Source organism: Pinus tabuliformis, chromosome 8, assembly GCF_031772625.1.
Source record: "Pinus tabuliformis cultivar Carrire ecotype Pingquan chromosome 8, CPIR1, whole genome shotgun sequence".
In the NCBI taxonomy this organism is placed as follows: domain Eukaryota; kingdom Viridiplantae; phylum Streptophyta; class Pinopsida; order Pinales; family Pinaceae; genus Pinus; species Pinus tabuliformis.
This window is the reverse complement of record NC_142294.1, coordinates 119,683,823-119,705,460: the sequence shown is the minus strand read 5'-3', so window position 1 is coordinate 119,705,460 and position 21,638 is coordinate 119,683,823. Positions and strand designations below refer to the sequence as shown.

General features: G+C 34.1%; 1 protein-coding gene across 1 annotated transcript; it reads right to left on the bottom strand.

The window, feature by feature from the left end:
• Positions 1-1,777: 1,777 nt before the first annotated feature.
• On the bottom strand, positions 1,778-4,917 carry LOC149234415 (uncharacterized). The gene is made up of 5 exons (XM_089461163.1): positions 4,399-4,917; positions 4,250-4,309; positions 2,555-2,628; positions 2,203-2,405; positions 1,778-2,010 (listed from the first exon to the last, which is right to left on the bottom strand). Exons 1-5 carry the CDS (start codon positions 4,713-4,715, stop codon positions 1,846-1,848), a joined length of 819 nt encoding a protein of 272 aa, XP_089317289.1. The 5' UTR covers positions 4,716-4,917; the 3' UTR covers positions 1,778-1,845.
• Between the last annotated feature and the right edge of the window lie 16,721 nt (positions 4,918-21,638).

Sequence of the window (21,638 nt, the reverse complement as noted above, 5' to 3'; positions counted from 1 at the left end):
TTTAATTTGTCATTGAATTAAATTGTGAATTAAAATCGAATTATATTCTCATAGCAACTTGTAAATAGTTATTTAAGTTTAATTAACTTAGGAATTTCGAGTTGAAAGTCTTTTTGTAGTCATGTATGTGTGATCCTTAAATTTTAGGGGTCCGGGATGAGTTTATTTGAGTTGTAATTAGACAACTCAGCTTGACTGAGTTATAGTCAGTTAAACTAGTTCTAACTATTTGTGGAACTAGTAGAGGTCTAGTAGTGAGTTGGTGCAGTGGTGCATCCTCAGTGCTACTCCAACTAACTGGAGATTTATTCAAGAGAAACTCAGGCATGTCAGTTAAGAGAAAAGCCCAATTGAGACTAGAGTGCAGGGATAGTGTATTATTAGTTGTATGATTTTATGAGTTGTACATATCATGCATGCAATCAGTTATGGACCTAAGTTTGGATTTTCTAGTTTCGGAAGAAGGATTTCTCAATTAAATATGCGTCTTTCCTCCTAGGAATTGTGCAAGGAAATAGGAACTTGGCAGGCAATAAAATTGGCTAAGTGTTGGCTAGAGTGAGCTTGTGAGGCAGAGAGTTGATTATACTTATGCAGGGCTTGTTCTAGTGAGAACAAGCATTGTATTTTCATCTTGGGCTTTTGATTAATGCAATACAGATAGTCAGGGTTTTGAGCAGTTGTTTTCCCTAGAGAAATATTGTGTTAGGTGCAATTGATTATCTTCCTCTTGCTGATTATTGTTTTAATCAATCTATTGGTTTTCGTTGTTAAAAGTAGAGTAGATTCTTGTCTTGTGTTTTAGAAAATTGCATAAGTTGTTGAATCTACAAAAAATTCTACAATGTATTTGGTTGGAGAGAAGTGAAATATAATAAATCGGGAGAGCCCCAAGCTTCATGTGAAACAAAATTTTGATATTTACATTGTATCAAAGCTAATTAAAATGAGATTACCTTCTTGTTGATCTACACAATTTATATTTTAGTTATTGAAATAGTGAGAGGTTTTTGGATGGTGAAACCATAGTTGTTGGAGTCACGATTTCCATTACACCAAAACCCATAGGTGTTAGTAAACAGTCACATCGCTAGTGTTAAGCGCATGCCATGAAACACATGGGGAGCGTTGGATTATCCTTCTACACTGCCATTAACGGGGAGCCCAACAATCTCACCCCCCAATGCAAGCCAGGTGTGTTTCGAACTCGAGACCTTTGGCTATGATACCACTTGTTGGAGTCACGATTGCCGTTACACCAAAACCCGCAGGTGTTAGTAAACAGACACATTGCTAGTGTTAAGCACATGCCACGAAACACACGGGGAGCATTGGATTATCCTTCTACACCGCCATTAACAAAGAGCCCAACACTAGTATCCTTGAGATAAGCACTTGCAACCATGAAGGGTTTGATGGGTTTAAGCCCTAGTTTCTTTGACATTAGTAAGAGGCGCAATCAACCATCATGTTTGTGAGAGGCATCACTTTCTTAGAAGTTCTATGATTGACATAAGAATCATGGTATGTTAAAATTTATATAATGTCGTGAGCCATGTCTCTTAACCAATATGAGAATGAAAGTTTCATTCAATAAATCAAAAGATTGAGGTATTGTCAAATATTTCCACATATGATTAATACTCATTAATCAGATGAGGACTCAACCCAATTCTAATTAATCACTTGAACTGATCGATTCAATTCCTTGCAAAAGAAAGGCAGATCCAATTCCTGAAAAAAAAGTAACTCTCTTGAATCACCCAAGACCATTAAATTGTTTAGTAATAAAGCAGTATTATTTATAAAAACCAGTGTACATCTTTGCTTACTGCATGTATTTCATTACAATTTTGATTTCGAATTAGTTTTTCCTATGGAGGTATTGATAATTTGGTCATCCTGATTAGGTTCGGATTTAGATATGGCCGGCTTTGCAGTTATTAGCCCCTCCACGGCCTCCACTGCATTCTCTATGCTTGTCTCCACAGTCTTTTCAGTCGAGGTAACCTGAACCCACCACAGTTTAAGCAATTATCTCATTAGCAAATAAACTATCTCTTAATTGTGTTTAGATTTAATGCTTCTTGATTCTTGATATTTGACAAAATCCCAAATTAAAAACCATCCACTGTCTGTTAAAACAGATAGATATCCAATAAAAAAATGATAGATAACCAAAATAACATATGGAATATATACCTTGTGAATGAATTCCTCAGTATTGTGGGCTTCTTTAATCACTTCCTCTGACAGATGCTCAATAAAATGGGCCGCTTTATTGATGGCCCCCTCCTGAGGAAACTCTTCTGCTATGTCTTCACATATCTCCTCTGTCATGGTGGCCACTTTCTCTGCTGTCTCTGCCACATCTTCCACTATTTCCACTACTTTCTCCACATCCCCTACATAGTTTTTATATCAAAATGTTTATCATTACATAGTTTTTTATATCAAAATGTTTATCATTTTTCATTCACTGATAAATTAATGGTGAAAAGTTGGCACCTGCAACACCAGACAATTATCTTTTTCTTACAGAGAAAAGGCGTACCTTCTATTTTCAAGATAGCTGGGGACTTGTACACTCTCCATAAGTTTATTATAGAGCAAAAGAGCGATCGTAGCCTGTGAGGATTGAAAACATAAAATACAATAAAAAAAAATTCAGGAATTTGGTCAATTAATGTGAGGTGAAATGACTTTGATACATTTTGAACATGAAAGGCTATATTTATGTAAATCTATAGTGAATGCACAGGGAGGAGATTTTATTTAATATAGTTTTAGTGGCAATTTTAAGATAGTATAAAGTAGGTTTATTTAAATTAAATTTGGTGAAGAAGATAATAGTCATCAACTGAAGTGAATGTAAAGTGAAGTGAATGTACAGGGAAGAGATTTGATTTTTTTTAACTGGAAATTTTATAGTTTTGGTGACAATTTTAGGATGATATAAAATATGTTTATTTAAATTAAACTCGGTGAAGAAGATAATAGTCATGTATAGGGAAGAGATTTTTTTAATTGGAAATTTTATAGTTTTGATGGCAATTTTAAAATAGTATAAAATATGTTTATTTAAATTAAATTTGGTGAAAAAAATAATAGTATATCTATCTATATATATGGGGAAGAGATTTTTTTTAAATTTACACTGACAATTTTAAAATAATACAAAATAAGTTTATTTAAATTAATTCGAGGAAAAAATAATAGCAATTAGACCTGATGTAAAATTTATCTATATATATATATATAATCTCTGTCATTAATTATTACAGAATGAAATTGGCATCATCCACATCCATATATATATATATATAATCTCTTTGTCATTAATCATTACCGAATGAAATTGGATTTTATAGATATTGAAAAGCCTCAACCAGATAATACAAGTTTTGGGGATGGTTTTTTTTAGCTGTACCAAACTTCTTTTCCGACTATCTTCAAAAGGACGAATTCAATAGATCGCGAAGCTAAGACACCAATGTCCCAAGAACCAGAAGAGATGAAGGAGATGCAAGATAAAGGAAGTTGAAAGACCGTAGAGAGAAAAAAGAAAGCTAGAGCACCAATCTCGCCAAAAAAGAGGAGGAGCCAGATAATTAAAAACTAAGAAAATTATAGGTCCGATAGACCAGTAGATTTTGAAATATTTTAGAAATTTGATGAACAAAAACAAGTAAATTTTGGAATCTTAATAATTATATGTTAAATTAACTTTCTGAGTTTATTCATATGCATCATATTTGAAAATATTTGGAAAAAAAATTAACAAAAGAGTTTTTCCAATCCCATCCCAATTAAAATGATCTCATCAATTTCTCCATTAAATGAAATCACAAATCCATAGCTATATTCATTTGTTCATATCCATCATATTTCAAAATATTTGAAAAAAAAACTGGCAAAAAAGTTTTTCCAATCCCATTGGGAAAAAAAATAGGAAAAAAAACAGCTATATTCATTTGTTCATATCCATCCTATTTCAAAATATTTGAAAAAAAAACTGGCAAAAGAGTTTTTCCAATCCCATTTGAAAAAAAAAATTGGAAAAAAAACTGGCAAAAGAGTTTCCCCAATCCCATCCCAATTAAGATGATCTCCTCAATTTCACCATTGAATGAAATCACAAATCCATGACAATATTCATTCACAGAGATATATATTCATCTACAGTACTAATGCATATAACTGAATAAACATAGTGAGCACTTCTCAACACATTTCATGGATAACTGACCCGTGTGGGATAAACCAAAATGTAGTATTTTCTTGTCCGTGAATGTTTATGCCTCTGGACCTGCAATTTTAGGGACTCATAATTATTGAGATGAATAAATAAAAAACAGGACTGGCTGGAAATAATATTTATTAGCGCAAGAATCCCACCTGTTTTGCGTTGCAACTTCTGTACCCTTTCTATATTTCTGTGCATTCAAGTCATCAGACCGGTGCCTTGATATGCATAAATTAAGTCCCACAGACTTAGAGGGCCTCAATGTCTTCGAGAGAGCGCCATTGGCAAATGGCGGGCGCCTGATATTGTGAAAGCCAAAACGTGCAGGGGAAGAATATAATCTCGGCCGATTGCAGGGATTCACTGTGTAAATCTCAGATGCATTAATTGTGGATTGGACAATAGACCAGGTGTTGACAGAAGCAGAAGGGCCTGGTCTAATGAATGGTTTATACAGCTGGGTACTCATCTCTACAGATACAGGGGATGTTCGAAGCAGAAGGGTGTGGCCAGATGATTGGTTTAAAGAGATGGGTACTCATCTCTTCTTATTGGACCACTGATCATGATATAGATTTTGAGGAAGAACTGTCAATGGCTTTCCTCCATATGAATACGGTACAAGCACAAAAGAATTGTGGAGTACGTATGAGTTTGTGTGAAGCGTGGGCAAACAGGTAGAGTGTAATTTATCTGGATGGTTGGTTTTGGGGCCAGTCAGTTGAATTTATCTGGATGGCTGGTTTTGGGAATATTTCGGAATTTTTCCAGGGTAAGTTAAATTAATTTTTGGTTGATTTTGGGAATATTTTAGAATTTTGATTCTTGACATCTCAATCGCTAGATATATTAAAGATGGGGATTGTTGACTAATTGAGCTAAGTTTTAGGGCTTTCCTAACTATAATTGAATGGTTTGGTGTAAACATGATATGTTTTGGAGTTTTTTTGTGGGAATCCAGGCAAAAACTTTTTGGTGAAATCGATCTTTGTTATTTAAAATATGTTTTTGATAGCACATATGGATTCAGCCCATGAAAACCAGTTGGGCACTCATATTGTGGAGAGTTCACAACTTAAACTTGTGATTCCAACAAATTCTTGCACGACTCTAGGTAAAAAAGCCCTGAAACCTTCCAAAACCTATAACAGATAGACTACTGCTAATGGAATTGCAGATTTTAGATTATTTTGAAAATTCAAGTGTGAAAATTCTTCAAAAAATTGACAAAGCGAAGTCAAAAACAAATAGTTGATTTTGTTTTGGTTTATCTAATTGTGAGGCGCCCTAGTCGGGTAAATATGTTTTAATATGTTGTAATGTAATGTTAACATGTTGACTAAGTCAAATTACATAAAAATAAAAAATAAAAAGTTAATTTGAATAAAAAGATTAATATAATATAAACTAGTTAATTTGGTAAAAATAAAATAAAAAGATAAAAATTATAAAAAAATAATGATATAAAATAAAATAATAATAGAAATAAAAATAACCATGCTATTGATCCATGATATTCATATGGAATATAGCTTATTTAAAGGGAGAAATTAAACCAGTCTAGATCCATCTTAACTTCGAATCTACGAGAGATCAAATCTATTGATATGCAAACTTCTTTTAAAATGGAAAAAAAATGATCTCTAAAATTAAGATAGATCTAAACTAAATTTTAAAACATTCCAAAATTTATTTTATTTTAATTTATTTCTAAAATATTCCAAAATTTATAACCAAAATAAAAATCTCAGAAATTAGGCTTTAAATGATTTTATAAAAATATTTAAAACCTTCGGAACGCATAAATAACCCTTATTAAAACCTTCACCCATATTGATAATAATAATGGTGGTTAACGTCCACTAAAACTAAACATATAAATAACCATATATATTTAAATAGATAAAATTATATTTTTTTTTTTTTTTTAAATTGCAATTTGAATCATTAAAACCCACTCCACAAATAACTTCCCACCATTAACGAATAAGTCATTAAAGAGTTGACGTGGACGCTTGAAACTCTGCTGTGTTGTGTTATGTTGGTAGCGTGTGAAATTTGTTGTTTTAACATTCAAGCAAATTGAATTTGTGTTTTGTGTAACAACCACGGAAGCTTCGGTTTGTCAAATATATATTCCACGGTCTATTAGTCTAAAATCTAGAATTCATGATTTAGAATTTAATAATTTTATAAAAATTACAAAATTAATTTGAATAAGAGAAAACTTAAAATTTATATTATATTTTTGGGAGATTTTATGGTATTTTTTATTTTTTAAAATTGTGTTTTTAATTTAAAATTATAAAGGTATATTTTTAAGATTTAAGATATAGATAATATTATTTTATTTTTCTCAACTAATTTTATGTCGAGAGATTAGGTTAAATGAAAGTCAATGGTAATGGTTAAAAAAAAATGGGAATTACTAATTTCCTTTTAGTAAGTTAGGTAGGTGGGACCACTCACATAGGATTTAAATCAATGATTATGATTGAAATCAATAAGAATTATTATTTCAAATTATGATTAATATATAATAAAAAATTTGTTTAATATATTATATAATTAGAAGATAATGTAAAAATAGATTTATTTTAATTATTTTTTAATTGAAAAATATTAATAATATTATATATTTTTTTTAATTTTCTTGATGGAGCGGTAGGAATCTGATAATTGTTTTACTATAACATTTAAAAGCTTCCATTCTTTTAGAGATTTGTGGGAACACCTAGAAACATCTTTGATCTTTTGTAGCATGTAGGTTATAGTGGCAATGAATATTAAACACTTAGAAGTTAATACCATAACGATTCCTTAGATAAAGATAATTTTCACATGGTACATAGTTTTTTCTAGATGATTCAATGACCTTGTGTGGATATGAACACACACACAAATTAATGGGTCGTGTGAATGGGGTATTTTCATCAGTTTCTTAAGCCATTGCAAGGCTCTCACTAGTGATAGACTTGGTCTTGCTGGGTGGTTGACAAGTTTTACTTTATCCAATCTTTGGTTGTGTTCCCTATGGAAGTCATGGCTATGGGTGCCCTTCTCCTAAGGGATGCTTAACACCTCAAGTCTCCACACTCCTATTCATTTTCAACACCTCATCTCTGAACTACATATATGTTTGGCCATATTCCAAATAGTGTGTCAGTTTGTGGAGGTTTTTTTGTTAAGGCTAGTGGGGCTATGTGTCTTCCATACTACATTGCACTCTCAAAAAATTTCAATTCTAAAGCTTGGAGTCATAGCTCGAGGTGGACCAAGTCATAGAGGTCAAAGAGAGAGACATAGGTCACCTATGACCCATGCTCAGCAAGGAGTAGATTCATCTATAGAGGTTGTGTGGAGGAAAACTCCTCTTGAATTTAGGTCAAAGATAAATGTAGTAGAGGAGGAAGCAAGATTGGAATGTGGGTTCCTCCTGGACGAGGAAATTGATGAAGCAATTCACCCATGGGTTCCAAATAAAGGCACTAACAAGAGTAGGCATTCAAATTATTGTAAAACAATTGACTCGTATTGACATATCAAAACCATAGTTGGCAATATTCTAGTGGAAAGAATTGAAGCATGTCATGGGATCTTGCTTCAATTGGGTGTAATGCAACTTTAGATTAAGGAGGTAGGCCATAAAATTTCAGTTATGGTCAAAGAGACCATGGATTTAGAGTTCCCTGATGGTGTTGTCAATACTACCTTTGCTTAAGCGTTAAATAGCATGTTTTGGTCACTAGCTTTTTTGTTTTTCCACATGACTCTTGTTTCATCACAGTTTACCTATAGCTTCGTAGAATGTTTTTATCTTAGGCATGGTATTTTCTAGTTTGGTATATGGATACCATGGGAAACCTCCTTTACATTACACAAATGAACAATTCTTGGATGATACAAATAACAATACCTCCTTTCTATATATAGGAGTCTAAGGGGTCATAATATAATCAGAGTCGACATAACAATAATAATGTAAGGGCACAATAATAACAATAGTGGGCTTCTATGGGGCACAATAATATGGGGACTACATGGGCACAACAATATAATAAGGGTGTTGCACTAATAACAATAATGGGTTACACTAGTAGTATAGGGACCTAACAAAAACTTAATTTTTTAGTTGTTGGTAAAATTTCCTTAGTGGTAGAACAACATAATCTATAGTATAATTTTTTCCTTTGACTAATATAAAAAATCATCAACTATATATATATATATATATATATATAGAGAGAGAGAGAGAGAGAGAGAGAGAGAGAGAGATAGATATATATCTCAATTTTATCATGTTTCATAATATAATTATGAATTATAAAAAAAATTGTGGCTTAATGGTTAAGAACATGTGTTTCATCCTAATAGCCAATGGTTAAAATCCAAAGTGGGGTAGAGTATATACACCTTTGTAGACCTTAGTAATCAAATCACTAGGTGGAGGAGGGTCCCTTGTCCCACAAACAAAGGGGTCTCATACACCAATTTTGTGTCTAGCTTGGTCATGACCTTAAAATTAGTTTTTTATTATTACTAAATAATCTTTAATGCTAAAGGACTAACAGGAGTCACAACTGATTGGAATTATTAAGGGGGTTCAAGTCATTTAAAAGTTACTTATCATTCATCTTAAATACTTTTTATGAAGTAATGGCACTTTTTTAATGAGGTTTTATAAGTTTTAAGTGTCGATGTGTTTGTGGAAAATAGCGAAATGAGATGGAAGAAAAGACTAAGGCAATCGAAGATTTTGAAAATAGTTTCTTATTTTTATAGTAGTAATGGAACCATTAACTCTATGCACAATTTATCTCCTCTTTTATGCCAAAGGGGTTTTCAAGGGTGACTACTCAAGGAGACATTCTTCAATTTGTAGAAAGTGGTGGTGGAGCTACATCTTTTCAAGGAGTGAAGTTTGTTCAAGCCTTGATTTTATCTTCCTTCAAAGAGTGAAATAGATGCATTCAAGTCAAGAACTCAAGAATAAAATTTCAGCCTTAGTGGAGTGAATTCTTGATGGAGTTGATGAAATGAGGATAGAGCACACTAGTACAATTTTGAGAATTTTCTGACCACGTGACCAAATATTTTAATCATGATATGTGTTACACATTATATACTAGCACAACCACATAATTAAAAGTGGTTTTTATATGTTGATCAACATACATCAATCACTTTTAATTATGTAATTGTGTTACTTAACAACCAACATGTGTGGGGAGGATTAGTAGATTTGTGAATAAAAGTATCAATATAATTTTATTTAAATTTTTATAATATTTTAGTATGGTTGACTTTGATTGCCATGGTTGATTATATTTGACTATGATTTTCTTGGGTCAACTATGGTCTACTATTGTTGAATACACTTAACTATGATTGACCATATTTGAACATTTTTTACCATGTCTTTACATGCTTAACTATGGATGATCATGGTTGATTAGAATATAATGTGTTTAATTATAGTTCACTTTAGTTGAATATGCTTAGCTTTGGTTGATAATGGTTGAACATGTTTGACCTTGTTTTGCTAGGGTTGAATTTATTTGACGTAGGTTGACCATGATTAAATTTGGTTGACCACAATAGACCAAGGTTGACTATGCTTCACCATGGTTGAATTTGGTTAACCATGGTTGGCTTTAGTGGACTTAGGTTGGCCATGCTCAAATTTGGTTTCCCATGTTTGATTACAACTAACCATGGTTAACTTTGGTTGGCCATGGTTCAATTTGGTTAACCATATTTGATTATGGTTGACCATGGTTGAATTTGATTGATTTTGTTTGGTTATGGTTGAACATGGTTGAATATTGAAATTTCTATAATATTTAGTATGGTTGACTATGGTTAACCACCTTTGATTATGGTTTATGGTTTTCCACAGTTCATTATGGTTGACCATGTTTAGTTATATTTGACCATGGTTGACTTTGGTTGGCTATAGTTGATCATGTTTGGCTATGATCAACTTGGGTCAAATGTGGCCTACTATGCTTGAATTTGGTTGATAATGGTTGACTATAGTTAACCATGGTTATCTATATTTAACTGTTGTTGGCGATGGTTTATTATACTTGACATTTGGTTAACCATAGTTGACCATGTTTGTACATTCTTAACTACAGTTGACCATGAGTTATTTTAATTTAATGTGGTCAACCATGGTTGATTATGATTGTGAAAGCTTGACCATGTTTGATCAAAGGTGGTTGTACTGAACCATGGTTGACCTTTGTTGACCTTAGTTGACCATGGTTGATCATGTTTGATGATTGTTAACAATGTTTAACTATAAGCAATGATGTTTTCCTATGGTTTACCAATGGTTGAACATGGTTGTTTATAGATTGCTTACGTTTGATCATGATTTTTATGGGTTAACCATGTGTTGACTATGGTTGACCATGCTTAGTTATGATTGACTATGGTTAATTTTGATTGACTATGGTAGTCTTTAGCTAAATATATTTGACTATGGCTAATAATCATGGAATGTGTTTGACCATGGTTAACTTTAGTTGATTATGTTTGATTTTATTTTATTATAGTTAACTTTCGTTAACAATGGTTGAATATGTTTGACCATGTTGGACTATGGTTAGATTTAGTTGAATAAGGATGACCATGGTTGAATTTGGTTGACCATGTTACTATGGTTAAACATGGTGACAATGGTTAACTATGGATTACCATCGTTCACCATGTTTTTCTATGGTTTTCTTTAGTTGTTACAATATATTCTACCTTTGTCTCTTTCAGACAACCTTCACAACAACATAAAACAAGTTATATATGATCTCGGAAAAACATGAGATAAGTAGCGATTTATGTGCAAAATTTTAGTTGTATAACTTGTTGACATATGTCTTAATTGTAATGTGTATACTTTCTTGTTGAATCCTATGCTTGTGATTTTCTTGCATGATTTGTAAGTGGTTATCATCTTAAATAAATCCAAGATATAAATTATTAGAGTAAAATTCCTAGGCTAATGTGTGAAATAAAAAGTACCTATCTCCAACATTCTTCAATACACAAGAACACTACCTCATACACCAATTTAAGAACATTGAAATATGTGGACCTATACATACATGGTCAATGTGGATGATTGAAAGGCATTTGAAATCATTAAAGGATTTTGTTGGAAAAAACACACATCCTGAGGGTGTTATGGTGGAGAGATATATGGTATATCAATCCTTGGTGTATATTAGTCAATATCTTCCTAAATTAGTAGTAGATATGAATGTGCCCATGATTTGGGTTTTCAACTCCATCAACAAAGTCGAAGGGGAGGTCTTGTTGGGGAAAGGTAGAATGAGGAAAGTCAAAGGTAATTAGATGGTAGAAATATATAATAGTTTTGATATTCTTGTTTATTTATATCATACCTATTTAATTTGTAGTCTTCCATCAATTATTAAGTTTTACCATAGTACCTAATTATTGATTTGTTTTTTTTTCATACAAGTGGTTGGGAGTAGGGTGCACTACATTTTTATATTGCAAAAAATCTTGATTGAATGAATGTATGTATAGAAAAATGAATATAATGTTCTGGTAGGTTATCATGGGAAGTGGTGTGTACATCAATTAAAGAGGCTCATTGTAATCAAGATACCAATATTATGCAGAGGGAAATTGACTGAGAATATGGATTAAAAGATAAGTATACATGCATATTCACCTACACTTTTTAGTTATTTTCCATTATATTGATGCATGTGGCCTATTTTTTCTTAAAATATTTACTGTCTAAATATATTATTAATTGATAATGCACTTAGGCATATTGCAGTTGAAATTCCACAAGGCTATGTTGTGAAATGTTTGTAAGTTCCACATTAAAGAGCTAGATAACATGAAGAAAACCATTGATTACAGGATAAGTGTAGTCTTTTAGGTCGCTAATGTTTCCTATAGAAGTGACAAGCATATAGAGATATCCAAACATAGAAACTATGGATATTTGCATGATATACTTGAGTGTGACTTTGAATCCTTTAAACTATTCCTCTTCGAGGTCAAATGGTACAAGTTGTGGATGAACAAATGTGATCCTAAAGGAATTGTTATTGATCATGCTAATAGATTTACCTTAGTTAATACAAGGATGGTTGGGCCAAGTGCAAAGCCTTATGTTCTTCCAAGCTAATGTGAGTGGGTCTTTTACTTAGAGGTTCCACATAAAATGGGTTGGTCATACATTGTTAGATATGATCCAAGAGAAATACCTATAAAGTATAATGCAGTGGAAGAAAATGATATTGAAGAATACATTGATGTAGAGGTGCAAGTAGATATGTAATATGAAGAGGTTGAAGAACTTGAGATAAAGGTAGATGCCAATGTTCTTGGAGATGATATCGACGATGCAATTATTGAAAATGACATTGATGATGATGTTTCTATGGCCAATCCTTTCAACATTGATTCTGTATTGGATTATACATATGTGGAGTTGGATCAAGAAAAGTATCAATTATATTGAATTGTTAAAATGTAGGAAGTATGTGATTATATATTTTCTATGATTTATTTTGTTTAAATCATTTTTTATATGGGTTAATTATGTGTTGTTTAGTTTTATGCCATTTTGCATATATCATTAGATGGTTAGAATTCATTGACCTTGATTTCTCTCACAACCCACCTTCCAATAACCACCTAACCCATATTGAGCATGTGCTAATTCATTTTAACCATCAGTTAATAATGAATACCTAGCACAAATTTTTAATCCTACACACACTAACCTTGGTAGCTTTATAACCCTCCACACTCTTTCATTGTAGGAACTATGTGCTTTCTCAAAAACCACTTTTGAGTTGAAAGTGTCAAACGATATCCATTCAAAGGTTTCACAGAGTATTGTTTTGGGGGCTTTGGACATTTTAGTGTGAGGGGTTAGGAGTTAGGGGTTGATGGATTAGGAGGTTTTAAGTTATTTATTAATTAGGGGGTTATATATAACACATATTGTATAAAAATATAAATATAAAATATATTAAAACAAATAACACAGAAAAAAAATTAAACATAAAAAACACTCTCACAGCAAAACCTTAACCAAATAAACCCACTCCCAAACCTGTAAACATTTGCATTGATCAATAACACTTGTTAGTAAGGAGAGTGTTAGGTCCCTATAATACTAGTGATTCCCCCATTACTATTGTCATTGTAGCCCTTATTGTTATTATTATGCGCCTATTGTCCCCATATTGTTATTAGTGTGCCCCATAGAAACCCACTATTGTTATTGTTGTGCCCTTATGTTATTACTGTTATGTCGACTTGATTATATTGTGACCCCTTAGACTCCTATATATAGAAGGGAGGTTTAGTGATTTATATCATCCAAGAATTGTTCATCTGTGTAATGTAAGAGGCTTATTTCTAAGGCGTTGATCTATCTTTTCTATATTTTTGTGAGCTGGTTACATAACATTTGGTATCAGAGCTTTGGATTCTAGGGTTTCATTGCTCCAAAAAGGTCATCATGGAATTTTCGCTATAACGTTTTTTATGCGACGTGTCAGAAGCTAAAACAAAAACCCATTTGATCTGAAATTGTTCTGAACTTCGGGTCCGAATTTCAGAGCTTGTCTCGCTATATTTTCGGAGATATGATCTGAGGAAGTTAGGGTTTTTACAGACTCCTGAATTACATTCCAAACAGGTGACCTGGGGAAAATCGTCATAACTTTTGTTCTGAGCATCAGATTGAAATTTCGTAAGAAGTTTCAGAAAGAGGACGGCCTGTAGTTTTTTGTGTATCAGTTTTAGGTACTAAGGTCGAAATAGTGACACGTGGCACTTCGTACAAGTTTGCTCTACTGAACTAGTCTATAATCAGGTCACCGTGGGAGATTTGGCATAACTCTTCCTTGGAGAATCCAATCTTGATAAGACTTGCAGGGTTAGAAAGAGGACTCAAAGGGCTACTGCAAGATGCGATTTTAGATATTTGAGATCTGCAGTTACAGAGATACAACAAATTCAATATCGAACTCTTACAAAGTGAAAAAAAAGGTGTGTAGTTTTTTTTAAATTTTGCATAAGATTGGTTTGAAAAATTAGTTTGAAGCAATTCAAAGGGAATAGTGAAGAATTATTAGCATTAATTGATGCATCGAAGAAAGAAAATGGAAACACCTAGTAAGCAACCTGAAAGCTCTAGCATGACTTGTGAAGAAGAGGAATAAATGCAACATGATATATCAAAATTACAAGACCAAGTACAATAAATTTCACTCTCACAAAAGGTAACTGAAGCCAAGATCAATGGCGTGGAAGCTAATATGGATGGCGTGCAAGTTAATATGGATGGCATGGAAGCTAAGATGAATGGCTTGGACACTAAGATGGAAGAATTGAAGATAAATTTGAATAAATTGCTACAAGAAATGGTTACTAATGGTGAAAGGGTAGTAAAGGAAACTCATGATGAGAACAAAAGAAATGTTAATCATGATTTCATAGACTCTAATGTTGGATTGAAGACCCACCATGTCCAAAAATCGATATGAGGAAGTTTGATGGCAAGGATCCTAGAACATGGATACTACAGATGGAGCAATTTGTCGATCTCCATAATGTGTAAAACACACAAAAGGTATGTATTGCAATTTTATATTTGGAACCAAATCAGTTTTTATGACATCGATGGCTTTGCTCTGGTAAAAAAAATGTCACTTGGAAATTTTTATGGAAGAAATGTTAGCACATTATGAGGATACAAAAAGCAACACTTTTTTTAGCCAATTGATAAATCTTAAACAAAAGGGTTCAATGATGGAGCACTGAAGGCCATAAGTGTGCTGAGAAGAAATTATTCTACATAGATTGTGAAGAAGAGGAAGAAAAGGAGCAAGAAATGTGAAAAGAAGAGGATATACTCCAGGAGCAAACCCTAGATAAAGAAGAAATGAATCCGACCATATCTTGTAATGCATTGGCTAGAATTACCACTTCTCAAACTATCAAGATAGAAGGACATATCAAGAAGAAAAAGGTAATAGTGTTGATTGATTCGGGAATTACCCATAATTTTATTCATTGTAAGATAGCTAAGGAATTGAATTGCTTCCGATATCCAGCACTAGAGTGTCAAGTGATAGTTGCAAGTGGAGGAACCATAAATTGCTCTGGAAAGTGCCATAATATCAAGCTATCCATGGGATAATATGTATTGAATAGCCCAATGCTTTCCATTCCAATGGGTGGTGCTGGTGTTGTACTAGGAGTCCAATGGCTACAATCCTTGGGTACAATAGCTTTTACTTTTCAAGAAATTTCATGAAATTTTATGCAGAAGGAAAGGAAGTTGAATTAAGGGGTATTGTAGGGAAACCAGGAAAGATAATCAACTCTAACGGTATGACAAATCTTCTAAATAAGGAACAATGAGGCGTAATTGCACAATTATGTTCGCTAGAGGTTCCCACATCGAAATCATCTATTTCTCCAGATCTCCAAAAAGTCTTGGACAATCATTCCAAGGTATTTGAGACTCCCAAATGCCTCCCACATATTCGTGATCATGATCATGCTATTCATTTGATTCCAGGAAGTGTTCCTCCAAGCATTAGGCCGTACAGATATCCCTATGCCCAAAAGAGTGAAATTGAATGCATGGTTGCAGAAATGTTAGAGGCTGGTATAATTCAACCTAGTCAAAGTTCTTTCTCTGCTCCAATAATATTGGTGCACAAGAAGGATGGATCATGGCTCATGTGTCCGGATTATAGGGAGCTCAACAAGCTCATTATTAAAGATAAATTTCCCATTCCTGTCATTGATGAATGGCATGGATCAATTTACTTCACCAAGTTGGATCTTCATTCAGGATATCATCAAATCAGAATGAAGACTGAAGACATTCTGAAAACAACATTTAGAACTCATGAGGGTCATTATGAATTTTTGTTCGTGCCTTTTTGCCTTACCAATGAACGTTCTACATTTCAAGGTTTGATGAATTCCATTTTCAAACCCTTCTTTAAAAAATTTGTGTTAGCATTTTTTGATGATATACTAATCTACAGCAAGTCTTGGAAGGATCATCTTCAACATGTTGACAGGGTGCTCAAACTATTGGAGGAGAAACAATTATATGCAAAATGCTATAAATGTTTCTTTGGAGTACAAGAGGTGGAATATTTGGGTCATATTGTATCTCATGAAGTTGTTAAGGTAGAACCTAGCAAAATTAAAGCCATTAAGGAATGGAAAATCTCCACATCCACAAAGCATCTGCAAGGATTTCTCGGGTTGACAGGGTATTATCGCAAGTTTGTTAAGAATTATGGGAGAATAGCATCACCTCTAACAACATTATTGAAGAAAGATGCATTTTCATGGACTCCATAAGCAATAAAGTCCTTCAAACATCTTAAGGAGGCAATGTGCCAAGCACCAGTTTTAGCTACGCCGGACTTCACAAAAGCCTTTATTGTGGAATGTGATGCTTTAGGAAATGGAATTAGTGTTGTTTTAATGCAAGATGAAAGACCCATTTCTTTCGAAAGTTTTCCAATCAAAGGAAAGTATTTACACAAAGCTATTTATGAGAAGGAAATGTTGGCAATACTACATGCACTTAAGAAATGGCGACCCTACTTAATGGGAAGACACTTCAAGGTAAAAACAGATCATGATAGTCTTAAATACTTTTTAGAACAAAGATTATCCTCTGAAGAGCAACAAAAATGGTGTTGGCATTATGGCACAGGTTTGGAGCTATGGCACAGGTGTTGTCCTTGATGGCAACTCTCTTTGGTGATAGGATCTTAGGACAGGCTCTCAGAATGAAGAAAAAGACATATACGCAGGTTCACCTAGACGAAGGCGCGTATACACGCGGGTTAAACGTTACAAAGGTGCGTATATGTATACACGCACTTTCACGCAAGTAAAAGCGCGTATATGTTGGAGAATTTACTTTTGGTCCGTGGTAGTTAGTCCTTGGTACTTGAACCTATGGTTTTGGACCATGGTATCTCGTCAGAAGTGTTGATCCCAAGTATTGGGTCCTTGGTATTGTTTATTATGGTTTTGGACCATGGTATTGTGAAAGGCCTAAGAATATAAAAGAGGAAGGAGATCATTTGGCAAAGGATCATCTGAATTAATTGAATATCTAATAAGTACGAGATCTGAAATATTGGTGATTTGGGTTATGGTGCAAATCTGGATCTGAATCAAGGGGGAACCTTAGTGCAAAGAAGGATAAGTTCTATTGATGGGTCATAATTTTTGGCTTGAATGATAATATCTTTGCATGATTTTGATCTGTTATATGTGGCACATGCTTGATCTATAAATCTGGTAATCTGGGTTAATCAGTGTATGAATATTTGAAAGAGTGAATTATCTTTTATAGATCTATACGCAGGTTCAATGAAGCGAAGGCACATATACACGCTGGTTCAGTGAATGAAAACAGCGTATACGCAGGTTTCTCCAAAGACAGAGGCGTATGCATGCAGGTTTCAGGTTATTGAAGTAGCGTATATCTTTTGAGTTGTGATCTAGCTGCTTCTGTTTATTGCTGCAGTGTTTTGGGTTTAGAATTTGGTTTGTGGTTACTGTTACTGTGTTTTGGGTACAACTATCAGAGAAGTATCTACTTGATTCAGTTCTAATTGGTGAAAAGGAGGTTGTTTGATGCAGAAATTGTTTATGATTGTTTGATGTTCATAGATCCAGTCTGAAAATTTATGAAACGTGGTCCTTAGAAGAAAGAGAAGGTTGTAGCCTTCTATAGGCCAGAACCTAGTACTAGTATCTTGGCTAGTGTAAGAGCTAAGGGGGTTGTAGCTCCCTTCCAGGAGAAGTTGGAGAACGAGAGAGGGTTGTAGCTCTCTGCAGGTTGTAGACTGCATACTAGTAAAGGACTGCACCAGTACATTGTAAAAAGAAGTTTCTAATTAAAAGAAGATAGAGACGAATTGCAGTAGGTGGTTTTCACCCACATTAGGTTTCCACCTTATATCTTGTGTTCTTGTGTGTGATTGTCTTCTGCTCTATTTTACTATTTTTGGTTACTGGTTATTTAATTCTGATACACAGATTAACAATCAACATCTGAAAGATAAAGTAAATTATAAGTTTGCATTGTATACGCGGGTTTCCTTCTACATAGTTGCGTATATACGCGGGTTTAATTAACTGAAGTAGTATATATTATCTGGATTTAAAAAGGGAATATTTGACTTGATAATACTGATTCACCCCCCCTCTCACTATTATTTCCAACAATTGGTATCAGAGGAGGTCCTTCTGAAGAAGCTTGATCGCTTGAAGGAAGATCCATCATCATGAGCAACTACGAGAGAGAAGTATCTATCAGGCCACCAATCTTTGACGGGACAAACTTCGTATATTGGAAGGTAAGAGTTACTGCCTATCTTCAATCTCTTGGTACAGAAGTCTAGGATATCATAGATACAGGGTACACTTTTCCATCAGCAACTCCTACAGATCCGGCTAAGAAGAAGAAATATGAAACAAATGCAAAGGCTGTCAATACTCTATTAGGATGTCTATCTCAATCAGAATTCGTGAAGGTTATGCAGTATAAATCCGCGAAAGAAATATGGGACAAGATTGTTCTGAGCTATGAAGGAGATGATCAGGTAAAACAAGCAAAACTTCAAACCCTCAGAATTCAGTATGAAAATCTCAGAATTCACAACGATGAAAGTGTGGCTAACTATTTCCTTCGTGTAGATGAGATTGTTAATTGTATGAAAAATCTGGGTGAAGAAATAAAAGAGGCTGTTGTGGTTGAAAAGGTTCTAAGATCTTTGTCCCCTAGGTTTGAATCTAAAGTTTCTGCAATAGAAGAAAAGGAGAATCTACGAAACCTTACCATGTCACAGCTGCACGGAATTCTGACTGCTTATGAAATGAGGAAAGGAGGACCATCAGACAGGAGAGAAGCTGCCTTCAAGGCTTCAGGAAAAGGAGATTACTATGAGTCAGGACACATGTCAGAAGAAGAAGAAGAATCAAATTTTGTCAAAAACCTTCAACGGGGTGCTGGACGATTCCGAGGTAAGTTACCTTTCAAATGCTTTGCTTGTGGAAGAGTCGGTCACTATGCTGCCAAATGTCCTCATAAGGATAAGATTGACAAGGGGAAGGAACCTGTTAGATGGAACAAGAAACAAAATGCAAATAAGAAAAACTATTACACTCATGAAGATAGTGATGGACTTTCAAATAGTGACGAAGATGAACGAGGTAATAATTATAAACTTTTAATGGCTTTTGAAGATGATGATTACATGGATGCTATAGATGAAGAAGGTATTTATGAAGAGATTTCTAATCTCAAAATTTGTTTAGAAGAGAAAAATGTGATTATTGATTCTCGACAATGTCAACTGGCTGAAAGGAAAAAACATCATGAAAAATTGGAATGTGAAATTGTTGGTCTTAGAAAAGAGATTGAGAAAACAAAAGCTCTTAATCTTAAATTTGTTAAAGGATCGGAAACTCTGGATGAGATTATCAATGTGCAACATTCTCCACTAATCAAGACAGGTCTGGGATATAATGGAGAAGCATCTCAATCATCCACCTCCAAAAGTTATCTTGATGCAACAAGGAGGAGCGAGCAAAGGCATAATAGAAATCATCAGGTAAATCAGGGACAGTTTACCTCAAGAATGAACAAAGACTATCAAGAAAATCTGGGGCAATCTACCTTAAGGACAAATAGAAGCCACAACCAGCCACAGGTAAAATCTTCCCAATTTGCCTCAAGAATGGATGTCAGTAGAAACTACAATCGGTTGGTTGATAGATTTGATAATCGCAGGAGTTTCTTCAATGGCCAATGTTTCTCTTGCCATAATTTTGGTCACAAAGCAGCTCAATGTGTTGCCTATAAGACAATCATGACTAGAGAAGCTCAAAAACAAAGAAGTATGTCTGGAATCACGAAAAGGACCTATAACAACGTTTCCGCCCTCGAAAGTGAAATTGAATGTTCTATTTGTAATAACTTCGGTCATGAAGATTCTGAATGCAGGAGTAAGTTTCGGAAGACAACTCAAAAGGAACAAACCTCAAAAGCCAGATCATGGAGAATGAAGGAACCGAAACCAGAAAGATGTGGGATAGCTTTATATGCAGAAGGACAGGAAAATCAATGGTACATCGACAGTGGATGTTCGGAGCATATGATAGGTGATAAAGAAAAACTTCAATCATATAGTGCTTTAAAAAAGGAAAGAAAGTTTCTTTTGGAAATGATACCCCTGCAGTCATAAAAGGAAAAGGCACTGTTCAGTTGAAAGAAAAAGTCAAGGCTGGAAATTTTTTGTATGTTGATGGCTTGAAGCATAATCTACTGAGTGTCAGTGAGATGTGCGATCAAGGAACTGAGGTAATATTTCGATCAAATGGATGTAGTGTTCATGATCTTGATACAGGAAAAACAGTGATCAAAGGCATAAGAACTCCAAATAATTTATACATATTTGAAGAAGGACAACAACAATGATATTTGAACAAGAATGATGAACACTGGTTATGGCACCGGAGGTTGGAGCATCTAAGCTTTTCACAGATAAGGAAAGCATGCAAATACCAGGCAGTTCGTGGTCTTCCAGACATCAGAATTCCAGACAATACAATATGCAAATCATGTTAGTTTGGTAAGCAAACCAGAACTAACTTCCCTGAGAAGGAAGGATCAGATAGCAGGCCTCTTGAACTAGTCCATACAGATGTATGTGGTCCATCTAGGAAAAGGTCACCTCGAGGAGACGAATACTTTATATTATTCATTGAAAACTTCTCCATGATCGTTTGGATAGGACTTATGAAGCACAAAGACGAAGCCTTCGAAAAATTAAAATCTTTCAAAGCCTTGGTTGAAAACGAATTAGATCACAAAATTAAGTGCCTCAGGTCTGATAGAGGTGGGGAGCTTACCTCAAATGAATTTTTCGACTTTTGTGAAGAACATGGAATAAGAAGGGAATTCTCTACAGCTAGGAATCCTTAGCAAAATCGAGTAGTGGAAAGGATGAACAGAACGGTTCAACAAATGGCTCGTGCTATTCTTGATGAGTCTGGAACTCCCGCAACCTTCTGGGGAGAAGCTGCATTTGCTGTGGTTGTTATTCTCAACAAAACAAATGTCCGGGTGAACAACAATCAAACTCCTCATGAGCTCTGGTATGGTGAGACTCCTTCGGTAAAACATTTCAAAATCTTTGGAAGCAAATGCTATATTAAGAATAATGATGAACATCTTGGCAAGTTTGAACCTAGAGCAGATGAAGGCATTCTCCTTGGTTATTGTCCTCACAGCAAAGCATATAAGTGTTACAACAAAAGACTTGGAAGAATA